At 40.0% G+C, this 16,834-nt stretch overlaps 1 protein-coding gene across 2 annotated transcripts; it reads left to right on the plus strand.

Annotated features, from left to right (window-relative positions):
• Window positions 1-372: 372 nt before the first annotated feature.
• On the plus strand, window positions 373-16,834 carry LOC133072625 (GTPase IMAP family member 7-like). 2 transcript variants are annotated; one of them, XM_061166084.1, is made up of 2 exons: window positions 373-472; window positions 15,370-16,834. In XM_061166084.1, the coding sequence occupies exon 2, from the start codon at window positions 15,411-15,413 to the stop codon at window positions 16,290-16,292; it is 882 nt and encodes a 293-aa protein (XP_061022067.1). In that variant the 5' UTR covers window positions 373-472; window positions 15,370-15,410; the 3' UTR covers window positions 16,293-16,834. The 2 variants fall into 2 exon arrangements, with proteins under 2 accessions (XP_061022067.1, XP_061022069.1); XM_061166086.1 differs by lacking the exon at window positions 373-472 and adding an exon at window positions 12,391-12,415.

Consider the following 16,834-nt stretch of genomic DNA (forward strand, 5'->3'; position numbering starts at 1 on the left):
CCACACTTTGCTCAGAAATTACTTCGGCTAAATGGTCAGGTTCATCACTTACAAGTTCTACTTGCCACCCAACAGAACAGGGAGTATCCCCAGGATACAGCAAGCTTCTTCCCTGAAGCGCCCTGTGGTCTCTTACAGCTCCCAGGAGAGATGATCAGACACTGTGTCTGGATTTCTGGGCAAGATTTAGGTCATTTACTATAACCCCAAACAAGAAGTGTAATTTTTGGAAATTTTGACGTGACTGCAGGCACATGGAGAAAAAACTTCCAACTTGGCAAACCTAAACAATATTTATGGGCAATATTTCTGTCTCTTTAAAAAAAAAAAAAAAAAAAAAGGTGTTTTCACTAGCCCCACCCAATTTGCTTCCTGGCTCCGAGGTTTCAGAAGTGCAGCAGTTAAAGCAAAAACAGAGCTCAAACAGATCTCTGGAAGAAACCGGACAGCTCATCAAATCCTTCAAAAGCAGGTGAGCCTGGCTGAGAAGAGGCTCCAGAGTGACAGAGTTGTAGGGGCAGTAGGATACCTGGACTTGGAGAGGGCGGATTCTGGCCTGAGAAGGGACCACGCGTGCTGTGCAAGCAACTCCACCAAGAGGATGCTGCCAGAGCAGGAGTGGTGGAGGGTAGGGAGGGGAGTAAGGATTTTGTTAACATAATATCCATGCATCTCATTTTAACATGACAATCTTTTCCTGAATACTACACCTTCCACCCAGCTGTTGTTGGGATAGACATTGAGTACACTTGATAACCCAGACATTTCTCTTAAGAAGAAATGCGTTCCCAAGGCAGGTCTTTAGAGTTGCAGGGCAAAGAGGGGCCACCTAGTCCTAATCTCTCTTTTTTAAAATTTAGTTTCTATTTTATATTTCAGTATAGTTGATTGTAAATCAACTAATTTTTTGGCGGTAATGGTATTTGAAGACTGAAATCTGGCATTAAGGGTGCTCATTGCTACTGGGCTGCTCATTTTTATGCCTTTTCAATGAAGTTCAAAACTATACAAACACACACAGTCAAGAATAGGATTCCTGAAAATAATGTTTTGCAGGTCTTTCTGGGGAGCGAGTAGTGGGAGAAGTTAAATATATCCCACTGGGGACGGACAAAGAAATGACTGCATTGTCAAGCCTCTTGGAACAGTCTTTTGTGTAGTTCATTCACAACACAAAATGCAATTAGGCTTGTTTGCTTCATTTGCTTTTGATTTTTACTAGTATTTTGAAACATAACTTTTACTGTATAATTCTTTAAACTATTTACATGGCTTTAAGATCAAATCTATGAAATGTAAGTATATCCCAACAAGTCTAGTTCCCAACATCTATCCCTGTGCCCTCCTTCCTCTTTTTCCCATCCCCATCTAAGTAACTAATTATTTGTTTAGTTTTCAGATTATTCTGCCATTGCTTCTACAGATGAATGAAAAACACATATATTACATTTATACATATAGGTCACATTCCTCCTTGTTAGAGAAATGCTAGTAAACTGTACATTATTTTCTTCACTTTGCTTTTTTAACTTAATGATGTATTCTACAGATCTCCATACTGGATATAAAAATATACTTCATTCCTTTTTACAGTTGGCTAGTACTTCACTGTGTGAATATACTTTAGTTAATTCAATCAGGTCCCTAATGATGGTCAATTGATAAGTTTTTGGTCTTTTGAGGTTTCAAACAGTGGTGCATATTATGCATTCTGCATAATTTTCTTTCTTTCTTTCTTTTTTGTTGGTGTACCTCTGGGATAAGTCTTAAAATTGTGATTGATAATCAAAGGGTAAATGCATATGTACTGTTGCAAATTCTTGCTAACTTCTCCTCTGGTTCTTTTAGACTGTTTTTCTCTTCCCAATAGACAGGCAGGCGAGGACCTGTCTACCCTAAATCTTTTGTTTTAAAATAGTTATCTATCTATTTGCCTGCATTGGGTCTTAGTTGCAGCACATGGGATCTTTGTTGCCTCATGTGGGATCTTTCCTTGGGACACACGGACTCTCTGGTTGTGGTGGGATTAGTTGCTCCATGGCATGTGGGATCTCAATTCCTCAACCAGGGGTAGAACCTTCATGCCTAGCATTGCAAGGCAGATTCTTAACCACTGGGCCACCAGGGAGTCCCTCCCCTATACCTTTTACCAATAGATTATGCCAACAAACTTGAATTTTGCCAAACCTGTACATAAGAAATAGCGTCATAGTATAACTTTATTAATTAATTAATTTCATGGTTTTTATGTTTTGATATATTTTTCTATGAGCAAATGTTAATATCTTTTTATATATTCAAAGGATATTTACATTTTTTCTTGAACTTGTTCATTGATATCTCTTACCCCATTTTCTATTGAGTATATTTTATTGGTCTTTTGTTTCTCTACTTTTAGATATTGTTTGTTTTCTAAAATATATTTATTGAAGTATAGTCGATTTACTATAATTGCAGCAAATTGATTTAGTTATATATATATATATATATATATATATATATATATATATATATATACACACACACACACACACACATTTCTGATTCTTTTCCATTATAGTTATTACAAGATTTTGAATATAGTTCCTTTTTACTATACAGTAAATCCTTGTTGCTTATGTATTTTATATATAATGGTAAGTGAAAGTCACTCAGTCATGTCTAACTCTTTGCGACCCATGGACTGTATTCAGTTCAGCTCAGTCACTCAGTTGTGTCTGACTCTTTGCGACCCGATCAATTGCAGCACGCCAGGATTCCCTGTCCATCACCAACTCCCGGAGTCTACCCAAACCCTTGTGCATCGAGTTGGTGATGCCATCCAGCCATCTCATCCTCTGTCGTCCCCTTCCTCTCCTGCCCTCAATCTTTCCCAGCAATAGGGTCTTTTCTTTCTTTCTTTCTTTCTTTTTAACGTGTTGATTTTTATTTGTATTGTCTAAAAACATGTACTTCTAAGTCAACTTTTCAATAGAAGAGGTTTTTGAAATTTACACACAACATCATATGTAACATCTTGGTTTCCATCATGGCTTCTCAAGCTGTCTGTTGAGAAGGAACAGCTTTCAAAGATTTCAATTTCTAATGTACCTAACTGGACTGATTATTTTGTAAAACACTTAAATTTTGCTTATAAAATATGAAATTGCTGTAAGAATTTCTAAATGTTTCATCTTACTTTTCTTCTTATCTCCTCATTGACCAGAAACATCAGTTCATGTACCAGTACCGCTCCATCAATGACTGTCTGAGTAGCATTGGCCTAGATTTCACCCTTTGCCTTTTGCGGAATGGCATCTCCTTTGCCTTTGGGAGATGCCCCTCCTCCATCCCGTATGCTCCAGTGAGGTTCCAAAGCAGAGTGCCCTGCCCCTCCTGAAATACAGGGTGGATCCTTCATGGTCCCGGCAGGAAACAGATGGCACCTTCAAATAGGGTAATGTGAGGACAATTTAATAACAGCAGTGTTTACATGGTTAGGGAGCAGGATTTGAGAAACAAACAAGAGATAACACAGGACTTTGGAACCGGGAAACCCGGGGTATGATGGCTTCCTCTAAGCGTAAATGGTGACAGGAGGAAGTGGTTACCAGGCTCTGGTGAGAGCAGCTGATGGAAAGGCTTCCTGATAGTAGCTGAGGTGTTGAGAAGTGTGATGATTCAGGGGGCCAAGTGCCATAAACCCATCCTTTTCCCTTTCACTAACTTCATGTAATTGTTTCCCATTGGCTACATCCAACTGAAAGTCAGGGAGAAAGGCACAGTGGATGCTTTCCATTCACCAGCCTCTTGGGCAGAGAGCAGACACAGACAGCAAGTAGATCACAGGACCACCAACCTCTGTGCTTTGCCTGGGCCTGGGGGGTTTTCTGGGAGAAGGACCTGGCTAAAGCCAGGCCTGTCCCAGGCAAGCTGGGCAGATTAATGACCCTAGGTCTGCAGGAGCAAAGAGCATGTGACTTGGGGTCCCAGTCTGATTTACCACAGTATCTCCATTTTCTCAGGAACAACAGTGTTTGTTTTGTCTGTTCATCACCCAAAGCAGTGTGTGTCTGTGCATGTGCACCTGCTGGCTTGTATTCACATGGGGGTGATGGGTAATCTGATTCAATTAAGTCTAATAACAAATGCCAAGTCTTTAAGGGCTCAGTCAAACCGTTGGGTGTTCTGGGCAGGGGATTGCTCTACAGGGACCTGTCATGATGGGCATAATCACACTGAAACTGACAACAGGGTCTTTTCAAATGAGTCAGCTCTTTGCATCAGGTGGCCAATGTATTGGAGTTTCAGCTTCAACATCAGTACTTGGATAGCAACCATCCTGACTGGCGTGTAATGGTACCTCATTGTAGTTTTCATTTGCATTTCTCTGATAATGAGTGATGTTGAGCATCTTTTCATGTGTTTGTTAGCCATCTGTACATCTTCTTTGGAGACATGTCTCCAAAGACATGTCTGTTTAGTTCTTTGGCCCATTTTTTGATTGGGTCATTTATTTTTCTGGAGTTGAGCTGCAGGAGTTGCTTGTGTATTTTTGAGATTAATCCTTTGTCTGTTGCTTCATTTGCTATAATTTTCTCCCATTCTGAAGGCTGTCTTTTCACCTTGCTTATAGTTTCCTTTGTTGTGCAAAAGCTTTTAAGTTTAATTAGGTCCCATTTGTTTATTTTTGTTTTTATTTCCAATATTCTGGGAGGTGGGTCATAGAGGATCCTGCTGTGATTTATGTCGGAGAGTGTTTTGCCTATGTTCTCCCCTAGGAGTTTTATAGTTTCTGGTCTTACATTTAGATCTTTAATCCATTTTGATTTTATTTTTGTGTATGGTGTTAAAAAGTGTTCTAGTTTCATTCTTTCACAAGTGGTTGACCAGTTTTCCCAGCACCACTTGTTAAAGAGGTTGTCTTTTTTCCATTGTATATCCTTGACTCCTTTGTCAAAGATAAGGTGTCCATAGGTTCGTGGATTTAAATCTGGGCTTCCTATCCTGTTCCATGGATCTACATTTCTATCTTTGTGCCAATACCATACTGTCTTGATGACTGTGGCTTTGTAGTAGAGTCTGAAGTTGGGCAGGATGATTCCTCCAGTTCCATTCTTCTTTCTCAAGATTGCTTTGGCTATTCGAGGTTTTTTGTATTTCCATACAAATTGTGAAATTATTTGTTCTAGTTCTGTGATGAATACCATTGGTAGCTTGAAAGGGATTGCACTGAATCTATAGATTACTTTGGGTAGTATACTCATTTTGACAATATTGATTTTTCCAATCCATGAACATGGTATATTTCTCCATCTATTTGTGTCCTCTTTGATTTCTTTCATCAGTGTTTTATAGTTTTCTATATATAGGTCTTTTGTTTCTTTAGGTAGATATACTCCTAAGTATTTTATTCTTTTTGTTGCAATGGTGAATGGTGTTGTTTCCTTAATTTCTCTTTCTGTTTTCTCATTGTTAGTGTATAGGAATGCAAGGGATTTCTGTGTGTTAATTTTATATCCTGCAGCATTACTGTATTCATTGATTAGCTCTAATAATTTTCTGGAAGAGTCTTTAGGGTTTTCTATGTAGATGATCATGTCGTCTGCAAACAATGAGAGTTTTACTTCTTCTTTTCCTATCTGGATTTCTTTTACTTCTTTTTCTGCCCTGATTGCTGTGATCAACACTTCCAAAACTATGTTGAATAAGTAGTGGTGAGAGTGGGCACCCTTGTCTTGCTCCTGACTTTAAGGGAAATGCTTTTTCACAATTGAAGATAATGCTTGCTGTGGGTTTGTCATATATTGAGGTATGTTCCTTCTATTCCTGCTTTCTGGAGAGTTTTTTTTTTTTTTTTTTTTTTAATCATAAATGGATGTTGAATTTTGTCAAAGACTTCTTCTGCATCTATTGAGGTAATCATATAGTTTTTATCTTTCAATTTGTTAATGTGGTGTATTACATTGATGATTTGCAGATATTAAGGAATCCTTGCATTCCTGGGATAAAGCCCACTTGGTCATGATGTATGATCTTTTTAAATATGTTGTTGGATTCTGTTTGTGAGAATTTTGTTAAGGATTTTTGCATCTATGTTCATCAGTGATATTGGCCTGTAGTTTTCTTTTTTGTGATGCCTTTGTCTGGTTTTGGTATTAGGGTGATGGTGGCCTCATAGAATGAGTTTGGAAGTTTGCCTTCTTCTGCAATTTTCTGGAAGAGTTTGAGTAAGATAGGTGTTAGCTCTTTAAATTTTTGGTAGAATTCAGCTGTGAAGCCATCTGGTCCTGGACTTTTGTTTGCTGGAAGATTTCTGATTATAGTTTTGATTTCCATGCTTGTGATGGGTCTGTTAAGATCTTCTATTTCTTCCTGGTCCAGTTTTGGAAAATTATACTTTTCTAAGAATTTGTCCATTTCTTCCAAGTTGTCCATTTTATTGGCATACAGCTGCTGGTAGTAGTCTTGTAAGATCCGTTGTATTTCAGAGTTGTCTGTTGTGATCTCTCCATTTTCATTTCTAATTTTGTTGATTTGTTTCTTCTCCCTTTGTTTCTTGATGAGTCTGGCTAACGGTTTGTCAGTTTTATTTACCTTTTCAGAAAACCAACCTTTAGCATTGTTGATTTTTGCTATGGTCTCTTTTGTTTCTTTTGCATTTATTTCTGCCCTAATTTTTAAGACTTCTTTCCTTCTACTAACCCTGGGGTTCTTCATTTCTTCCATCTCTAGTTGCTTTAGGTGTAGAGTTAGGTTATTTATTTGACTTTTTTGTTGTTTCTTGAGGTAAGCCTGTATTGCTATGAACCTTCTCCTTAGCACTGCTTTTACAGTGTCCCATAGGTTTGGGGTTGTTGTGTTTTCATTTTCATTCATTTCTATGCATATTTTGATTTCTTTTTTGATCTCTTCTATGATTTCTTGGTTATTCAGAAGTGTGTTATTTAGCCTCCATATGTTGGAATTTTTAATAGTTTTTTTCCTGTAATTGAGATCTAATCTTACTGCATTGTGGTCAGAAAAGATGACTGGAATGATTTCAATTTTTTTAATTTACCAAGGCTAGATTTATGGCCCAGGATGTGATCTATTCTGGAGAAGGTTCCGTGTGCACTTGAGAAAAAGGTGAAATTGATTGTTTTTTGGTGAAATGTCCTATAGATATCAATTAGGCCTAGCTGGACCATTGTGTCATTTAAAATTTGTGTTTCCTTGTTAATTTTCTGTTTAGTTGATCTATCCATAGTTGTGAGTGGGGTATTAAAGTCTCCCACTATTATTGTGTTACTATTAATTTCCTCTTTCATACTTATTAGCGTTTGCTGTACATATTGCGGTGCTGCTATGTCGAGTGCATATATATTTATAATTGTTATATCTTCTTCTTGGATTCATCCTTTGATCATTATGTAGTGTCCTTCTTTGTCTCTTTTCACATCTTTTATTTGAAAGTTTATTTTATCTGATATGAGTATTGCAACTCCTTCTTTCTTTTGTTCTCCGTTTGCGTGAAATATTTTTTTCCAGCCCTTCAATTTTAGTCTGTATGTGTCTCTTGTTTTGAGGTGGGTCTCTTATAGACAGCATATATAGGGGTCTTGTTTTTGTATCCATTCAGCCAATCTTTGTCTTTTGGTTGGGGCATTCAACCCATTTACATTTAAGGTAATTATTGATAGGCGTGGTCCTGTTGCCATTTACTTTGTTGTTTTGGGTTCACGTTTATATACCCTTTCTGCATTTCCTGTCTAGAGAAGATCCTTTAGCATTTGTTGAAGAGCTGGTTTGGTGGTGCTGAATTCTCTCAGCTTTTGCTTGTCTGTAAAGCTTTTGAATTCTCCTTCATATCTGAATGAGATCCTTGCTGGGTACAGTAATCTGGGTTGTAGGTTATTCTCTTTCATTACTTTGAGTATGTCCTGCCATTCCCTTCTGGCCTGGAGGGATTCTATTGATAGATCAGCTGTTATCCTTATGGGAATCCCTTTGTGTGTTATTTGTTGTTTCTCCCTTGCTGCTTTTAATATTTGTTCTTTGTGTTTGATCTTTGTTAATTTGATTAATATGTGTCTCGGGGTGTTTCGCCTTGGGTTTATCCTGTTTGGACTCTCTGGGTTTCTTGGACTTGGGTGGCTATTTCCTTCCCCATTTTAGGGAAGTTTTCAGCTATTATCTCCTCGAGTATTTTCTCATAGCCTTTCTTTTTGTCTTCTTCTTCTGGGACTCCTATGATTCGAATGTTGGGGTGTTTCACATTGTCCCAGAGGTCCCTGAGGTTGTCCTCATTTCTTTTAATTCTTTTTTCCTCTCTGCTTCATTTATTTCCACCATTTTATCTTCTAGCTCACTTATCCTATCTTCTGCCTCCTTTATTCTACTGTTGGTTCCCTCCAGAGTGCTTTTGATCTCATTTATTGCATTATTCATTTTTAATTGACTTTTTTATTTCTTCTAGGTCCTTGTCAAACATTTCTTGCATCTTCTCAATCCTTGTCTCCAGGTTATTTATCTGTAACTCTATTTTGTTTTCAAGATTTTGGATCATTTTTATTATCATTATTCTAAATTCTTTTTCAGGTAGATTTTCTATCGCCTCCTCTTTTGTTTGGCTTGGTGGGCATTTTTCATGTTCCTTTACCTGCTGGGTATTTCTCTGCCTTTTCATTTTATTTAGATTGCTGGGTTTGGGGTGGCCTTTCTGTATTCTGGTAGTCTGTGGTTCCTTTTTATTGTGGGGGTTTCTCCCAGTGGGTGGGGCTGGATGTTTGGCTTGTTGAGGTTTGCTGATTAGGGAAGCTTGCATTGGTGTTCTGGTGGGTGGAGCTGGATTTCTTCTCTCTGGAGTGCAATGGAGTGTCTAGTAGTGAGTTTTGAGATGGGTCTTTGGGTTTTGTGTGACTTTGGGCAGCCTGTATATTGATGTTCAGGGCTATGTTCCTGTGTTGCTGGTGCATTTGCGTGGTATGTCTTGCTCTGGAACTTATTGGCTCTTGGGTGGTGGTTGGTTTCAGTGTAGGTATAGAGGCTTTTGGATGATCTCTTATTAATTAATGTTCCCTGTAGTCAGGAATTCTCTGGTGTTCTCAGGTTTTGGGCTTAAGCCTCTTGCCTCTGGATTTCAGTCTTATTCTTTCAGTAGCCTCAAGACTTCTCCCTCCATACAGCACTGATAATAAAACTTCTAGGTTAATGGTGAAAGGATTCTCCACAGTGAGGGACACCCAGAGAGGTTCAGAGAGTTACATGAAGAAGAGGAGAGGGAGGAAGGAGATAGAGGTGAGCAGGAGGAGAAAAGGGGGGGATTCAAGAGAAGAGAGACAGATCTAAGCAGTACTCTGTTCCCTAAGTGTTCTCCGCAGCCCAGAACACACACAGAGATTCACAGAACTGGATTGAGAAGAGAATGGGGAGGGAGGAAGTAGAGGTGATCTGGCGGAGAAAAAGGAGAGTCAAAAGGGGGAGAGAGTGATCAAACCAGTAATCACACTCCTGAGTAAAAATGGGTACTGAATGATGGATTCTTAAATGTCCAAAATTGATATCAAATACTGAAAAACAAAGATTAAAAATCTACAGTAGAAGTTAGACTCTTAAAAATACAATATTAAAAAACAACAAAACCACAAAAAATTTAAGAAATATATATGAAGTTTGCTTTAAAAATAGGGTCCTTTATTTTGGTCCAGGTTATACTGTGTTATAAAAATGAAAATTAAGGAGTAATAGAGGAGAAATATAGGACTTTAAAAAAAAATAAAAAGAAAAGAGAGAGAAAAAACTTTTTTTTAATTGAAAAATAATAATAATGATAGTAAAAATATATCTAGGAATTTCTCTGGAGCTGTTGTGGGTAGTGTGGGATCCGTTCAGTTTCAGATAGCTCCTTGTTTCAGCTTACACTTCTCGATATCTATAGGCCCCTTCCAGTGTAGTCGGTGTTAACTACAGGGATTTTAATCTGTTGCACCGGTCACTTCTGAAGGGGTTCCCTTTGTTTATTTGGCTTCTGTTTGCAGGTTTCTTCAGTGTCTAATTTCCACCCTGACACCAGCGGGCAGAGGTGGTCTCTTGTTTAGGTTCACTCGTTAAGTCGCGCTGCGGGGAGGGAGAGCACTGCAGACAAATATCACTGGGGTGTGTGGGGAGCACTCGCAGTGTTCAGCCACACTGGGTTTGCCCCCACTCACGGCCCGTGTGCTTCCCCCGTCTACACTGTTCAGGCTCCAGGCTGCTCTCCAGGGAGCGGGCCCTGTGTGCGTGCACTTCCCAGGCCTAAGCCACTCAGGTTCAGTTTTTTGGGTACTCCACAAAAGCACAGACTTGGTTGGGCTTGCGTTTTGTGCCTTCCCTGGTCAGAGCAGCTCAAGCAGCCAGGATCTTGAAGAGGGCACTCTCCCCCTGTTCAGTGCGCCTTCTTCCCTCCGCGGTCCCAGCCTCAGTTTCTGGGTGCGCTGGTCGGGTGCGCCTTGTGTCCCTTCTGGGAAGCTGATTTCTGGCTGCAATTCTCCTGACCGATGTCAACCATCCAGAATCTCAGGAAGTCTTTGGTTAGAGACTGGAGGTCGGTTTGCAGTTTGGTAAGGGGTGCCGTCTCTGGGGCCGAGTTTGCCCCTTTCCCCTCCCCCCTGCCTCCTGCCTCCAGCGGGGGATGGGCCGGTCCTCAGCCAGGTAGCTCTTCTCTGGTATTCACTCAGTCCTTTGTTCTGGGAATGGACAGGTAGTGCCTAAGTTTAGGGCTTTTCCCAGATTAATTCTCTCTCTCTTGCTATCCCACAGTTTAAATTGCTATCTCACGTCAGCTCCCTCCAATTGCCCTCAGGGCTTTCAGGCCCAGACCTTACCCTAAGCAGTTCCGCCCACTCCTCTCCATTCAGCCCCCACTTGCTGGTGGCAGATGCAAGCGTCTGGGGTACTTTTTTGCTGGGAGTTGCTTTTAGGCATGTAATCTGTGGGTTTTATTTATTTTTCCTCCCAGTTAGGTTGCCCTCCGAGATTCGAAAACTTCCCCCAGACCCACCAGTGAGAGGGTTTCCTGATGTTTGGAAACTTCCTCTATTAAGACTCCCTTCCCTAGTTAGGGATCTCCGTCCCTAACTCTGTTGTCTCTCTTTTTATCTTTTATATTTTGTCCCACCTCCTTTCAAAGACAATGCGCTGCTTTTCTGGGTGTCTGATGTCCTCTGCTAGCGATCAGAAGTTGTTTTGTGGAGTTTGCTCAATGATCTTTCGATGAATTTGTGGGGGAGAAAGTGGTCTCCCCGTCCTATTCCTCCACCTTCTTAGCTCCTCCTCCTCAGCTTTCTTTATAGTCCAATTCTCACACCCATAGATGACCACTGGAAAAACCATAGCCTTGACTAGATGGACATTAGTTGGCAAAGTAATGTCTCTGCTTTTTAATATGCTATCTAGGTTGGTCATAACTTTTCTTCCAAGGAGTAAGCGTCTTTTAATTTCACGGCTGCAATCACCATCTACAGTGATTTTGGAGCCCAGAAAAATAAAGTCTGACACTGTTTCCACTGTATTTCCCTATTTGCCATGAAGTGATGGGACCAGATGCCATGGTCTTAGTTTTCTGAATGTTGAGCTTTAAGCCAACTTTTTCACTCTCCTCTTTCAACTTCATCAAGAGGCTCTTTAGTTCTTCTTCACTCTCTGCCATAAGGGTGGTGTCATCTACATATCTGAGGTTATTGATATTTCTCCCAGAAATCTTGATTCCAACTTGTGCTTCATCCAGCCCAGTGTTTCTCATGATGTACTCTGCATATAAGTTAAATAAGCAGGGTGATAATGTACAGCCTTGACATACTCCTTTTCCTATTTGGAACCAGTCTGTTGTTCCATGTCCAGTTCTAACTGTTGCTTCCTGACCTGCATACAGGTTTCACAAGAGGCAGGTCAGGTGGTCTGGTATTCCCATCTCTTTCAGAATTTTCCACAGTTTATTGTGATCCACAGAGTCAAAGGCTTTGGCATAGTCAATAAAGCAGAAAGAGATGTTTTTCTGAAACTCTCTTGCTTTTTCGATGATCCAGCAGATGTTGGCAATTTGATCTCTGGTTCCTCTGCTTTTTCTAAAACCAGCTTGAACATCTAGAAGTTTATGGTTCACAAATTGCTGAAGCCTGGCTTGGAGAATTTTAAGCATTACTTTCCTAGCAAGTGAGATGGGTACAATTGTGCGGTAGTTTGAGCATTCTTTGGCATTGCCTTTCCTTGGGATTGGAAAGAAAACTGCCCTTTTCCAGTCCTGTGGCCACTGCTGAGTTTTCCAAATTTGCTGGCATATTGAGTGCAGCACTTTCACAGCATCATCTTTCAGGATTTGAAATCGCTCAACTGGAATTCCATCACCTCCACTAGCTTTGTTTGTAGTGATGCTTCCTAAGGCCCACTTGACTTCACATTCCAGGATATCTGGCTCTAGGTGAGTGATCACACCATCGTGATTATCTGGGTCATGAAGATCTTTTTTATACAGTTCTTCTGTAGTCCATGGAATTCTCCAGGCCAGAATACTGGAGTGGGTAACCTTTCCCTTCTCCAGGGGATCTTCCTAACCCAGGGATGGAACCCAGGTCTTGCACATTGCAGGCAGATTCTTTCCCTGCTGAGCCACAAGGAATATATAGTGGTATGTATCTATAAATCCTATACTCCTAATTTATCCCTTTTCCCAGTACTCTTGCCTGGAGAATCCCATGGATGGAGGAGCCTGGTAGGCTGCAGTCCATGGGGTCACTGAGAGTTGGATATGACTGAGGATTTTCATGGGGTCACTGAGAGTCAGATACGACTGAGCATCTTCACTTTCACTTTTCACTTTCATGCATTGGAGAAGGACATGGCAACCCACTCCAGTGTTATTGCCTGAAGAACCCCAGGGACAGGGGAGCCTGGTGGGCTGCCATCTACGGGGTCGCACAGAGTCAGACACGACTGAAGGGACTTAGCAGCAGCAGCAGCCGACTTTCTTATTTGGTAATAATAAGTTTGTTTTCTGTGTCAGTGAGTCTGTTTCTGTTTTGTAAATAAGGTCACTTACTTTTTTAGATTCCATATATTAATTATACCATATATATTTTTTCCTGTCTGACTTACTTCACTAAATGTGAAAGTATCTCATTTCATCCGTGTTGCTGCAAATGGCAATATTTCATTCTCTTTTATGGTTGAGCAATATCCCATTGTGTGTACAAACCACAGTCCTTCACACATTCATCTGTAGATGGACAATTAGGTTGTTTCCCCATCTGGGATATTGTGAATAGTGCTACTATGAACATAGGGCTGCATGTATCTTTCCAAATTAGAGTTTTATCTGGATAATATGCCCAGGAGTTGGATTGCTGGATCATATGGCAACTCTATGTCTAGTTTCTTGAGGATCTTCCATACTGTTCTTCATAGAGGCTGTACTAATTTATGTTTCCACCAACAGTGGAGGAGGGTTCCATTTCCTTCACACTCTCTTCAGCATTATTTGTAGACTTTTTGATGGTGGCAATTCTGACTGCTGTGGGGTGTACATCAAGGTATTTTTGATTGCATTTCTTGAGTAGTTAGTGATGCTGAGCATCTTTTCATGTGTTTATTGATGATTTGTACAGATATTACTTGTATAAAAGGGAAATGGCCCTTCTTTTATATAAGTAGGAAATTTTTTTCCTCTGGTTTGACATTTGTGTTTTAATTTGTATATCCGCACAATATCTGTTTGATTTTTATGTAATCAAATTTAGGAGTCTCTTTACTTACTCTGGGCTTCCCTGTGGCTCAGCTGGTAAAGAATCCACCTCCAATGCAGGAGACCTGGGTTCAATCCCTGGGTTGGGAAGATAACCTGGAGAAGGGAAAGGCTACCCACTCCAGTATTCTGGCCTGGAGAATTCTATGGATGGTATAGTCCATGGGATCGCAAAGAGTTGTACATGACTAAGTGATTTTCACACAAACTTACTCTATTCCAAATCTTATAAATATTTTACCTATACCTAGGTTACAAAGATTTACTCATGTTTCTTCTATTATTTATATGGGTTACTTTTTCTACATTTAAATTTCTAACCTATTTGGAAGTTGAACATCAAGAAGAAATGGACACGGTTTTATTTTTTCTATATGGTTATCTCAATGTTCCTTATTAGTCCATCTTTCTTTGCATTGATGTGAGATGCCACCTTACTGAATATATATGTAGCATAATGTAAATGATTTGAATATAAATGAATATTGTGTGATCAACTTAGCCTATATTTGAACTTTCTGTTTTTGTTTCAGTGTTCTGTCTATCCATGCACCAATATCATACTGCTTTAATTATAGAAACTGTTATATTCTACTATCTGGCAACACTAGTCTTACCTCATTTTTTTTTTTTTTTTTTTTTTTTGGTGGCTTGATTGCCCAGGCAAATTTTTTTTTCTTCATTCAAATAAATTTTATAATCAATTGCTTTAGTTGCTGAGTTTACCAGGTGGCTCAATGGCAAAGAATCCACCTGCCAATGAAGGAAACTCGGGTTTGATCCCTGGGTCTGTAAGATGCTCTGGAGAAGAAAATGGCAAACCAATCTAGTATTCTTTCCTCGGTAATGCCATGGACAGAGGAGCCAGGCAGGCTGCAATAAATGAGGTCACAAAAAAGCTCTACACAACTTAGTGGCTGAACAACAATTTTAGCTGCATTTAAAATAAGTGATAACAAAAATTTTTTATTTTAAATATACATACATTTATAAAGAAGAATCAATTAATTTAAATTTGATGAACTGCTTTAAACATGAATCAGGACTGAATTTGGCCAAATGACTCTTCTGCACCTAGTTACTTTTCTTCTTAATCTCCTGATGGGATGTATTGTAACAGTCAAAACTCTCATGTTGAATCACCCTAGTATATCTGACAATCATACTTACTCATGTGATACTGCTCTTTGCATCTAATAATTTATTTAGAACTTTTGTATCAATATTTACACATGAGACATGTCTACAGATTTATTTATTGTGAAATCTTTGTTAGCTTTGGAATCAACATTACACTTGCTTCATAGAAAAAACTGAACATTTTCCGTCATTGCTATGTGATCAGGAATAGTTTGAAGCACTGAGATTATCAGGTCTTTAAAGGTTTCATGAGTTCCCTATGAAACCATCAGGACCTGATATTTTTGTGGAGATACTCTAACTACTTGGTTATTTCTTCAATAACAATTGAACTGTTTAAATTTTCTGTCTCTGCCGGGGTCAATATGCATAAGAGAATATTAGAACCTTTCAGGGAGGAAAAGAAGGAAAAAAAAAAAAAGAGAGAGAGAGAGTTGGAAATGGTTCCTACTTACCTAAATTGACCCTTTCCCCTTCTTCTACCTTTTCTCAAGGTGGAGTGGGTGCCTGCGCACCAGAGTCTCTTGACATAAACATGGCTGCCACGCCAAACAACACCCTGAGGATCGTGCTGGTCGGGAAGACCGGAAGTGGGAAAAGTGCGAGTGGAAACACCATCATCGGGGAAGAAGTATTCGACTCTAGGATTGCTGCCCACGCTGTTACCAAAACTTGTCAGAAAGCATGCCGGGAATGGAAGGGGAGAGAGCTTCTCGTTGTTGACACTCCAGGGCTCTTTGACACCAAGGAGTCCCTGGACAAAACCTGCAAGGAAATCAGCCAATGTGTCCTCGCCTCCTGCCCTGGGCCTCACGCCATCGTCTTGGTCCTGAGGCTGGGCCGCTACACACAGGAAGAGCAGCAAACCGTGGCGTTGGTCAAGACTCTGTTTGGGAAAGCAGCCATGAAGTATATGATCATCTTATTCACTCGCAGAGATGAACTGGGGGACCAGAGCCTGAGCGACTTTTTGAAGCATGCAGATGTAAACCTACGAAGCCTCCTCCAGGAGTGTGGAGACCGCCGCTATGCCATCAATAACAGCGGAAAGACAGAGCAGGCTGAGAAGGAAGCTCAGGTGAAGGAGCTGCTGGAGCTGATAGACAAGATGGTGCAGGACAACCAAGGGGCTTACTTTTCTGACCCCATTTACAAGGACATAGACCAAAAGCTGAGACAGCAGGAGGAATACTTGAAGAAAGTCTATGAGGATGAATTACAAAACCAAATGAAACTAATAGAAAAGGAATATGCCAATGAACCACAAGAAGAAAAGGATAAACAAATAAAGTTGCTACTGCAGAAGCATGAAGAACGAATGAAAAATATAAGGGAAGAAGCTGAGAAGAATATATTTCAGAATGCATTCAACATGATTAAAAATATGCTTTCAAGAATATGGCACATGTTCTGGTAGTATAAAGTTTATTTTTACTCCTCAGGTTACTATAACTTGTTAATGTGGTAGTGTTTATTTTCCAAAGATGGTTAAAACCCTACCTTCTGACTTCTTATAATCTGATTCCTCTTATGATCTCTCTTCCTTGAGCTATGCATCTATGTCCATAACCTGGAAATTGGAGGGACTTTGTGACTGCTTTGAGAAATAGTGGATGGTTGAAGCAACACCATATGACTACTAAGACTAGATAGGGAAAATGCCTCCTTGCTCTTCCACATTGCTTACCCTTGGAATTTGCCCACCCTGTTGTGAGGAAGCCTGAGTAGAAGCCCAAGTAGCCCGCATGAAGAGAACCTAAAGTCACTGATCCACTCCCCTGGCTGAGATTTCATCTGCCATCCAGAATCAGCTTGCCAGCCTTGCAAGTGAGGCAAGACAGAGTGGATTCTCCAGCTGCCAACTGATGAAACTGCAAAGAGCAAAGAGGAGCCATCCCCAGGGGGTCCTGCCTAAATTGCAGATTCCTGAGAAAAATAAATGGTTGCTGTTCATTTAAA

This window comes from Dama dama, chromosome 18 (assembly GCF_033118175.1).
Source record: "Dama dama isolate Ldn47 chromosome 18, ASM3311817v1, whole genome shotgun sequence".
NCBI lineage: Eukaryota > Metazoa > Chordata > Mammalia > Artiodactyla > Cervidae > Dama > Dama dama.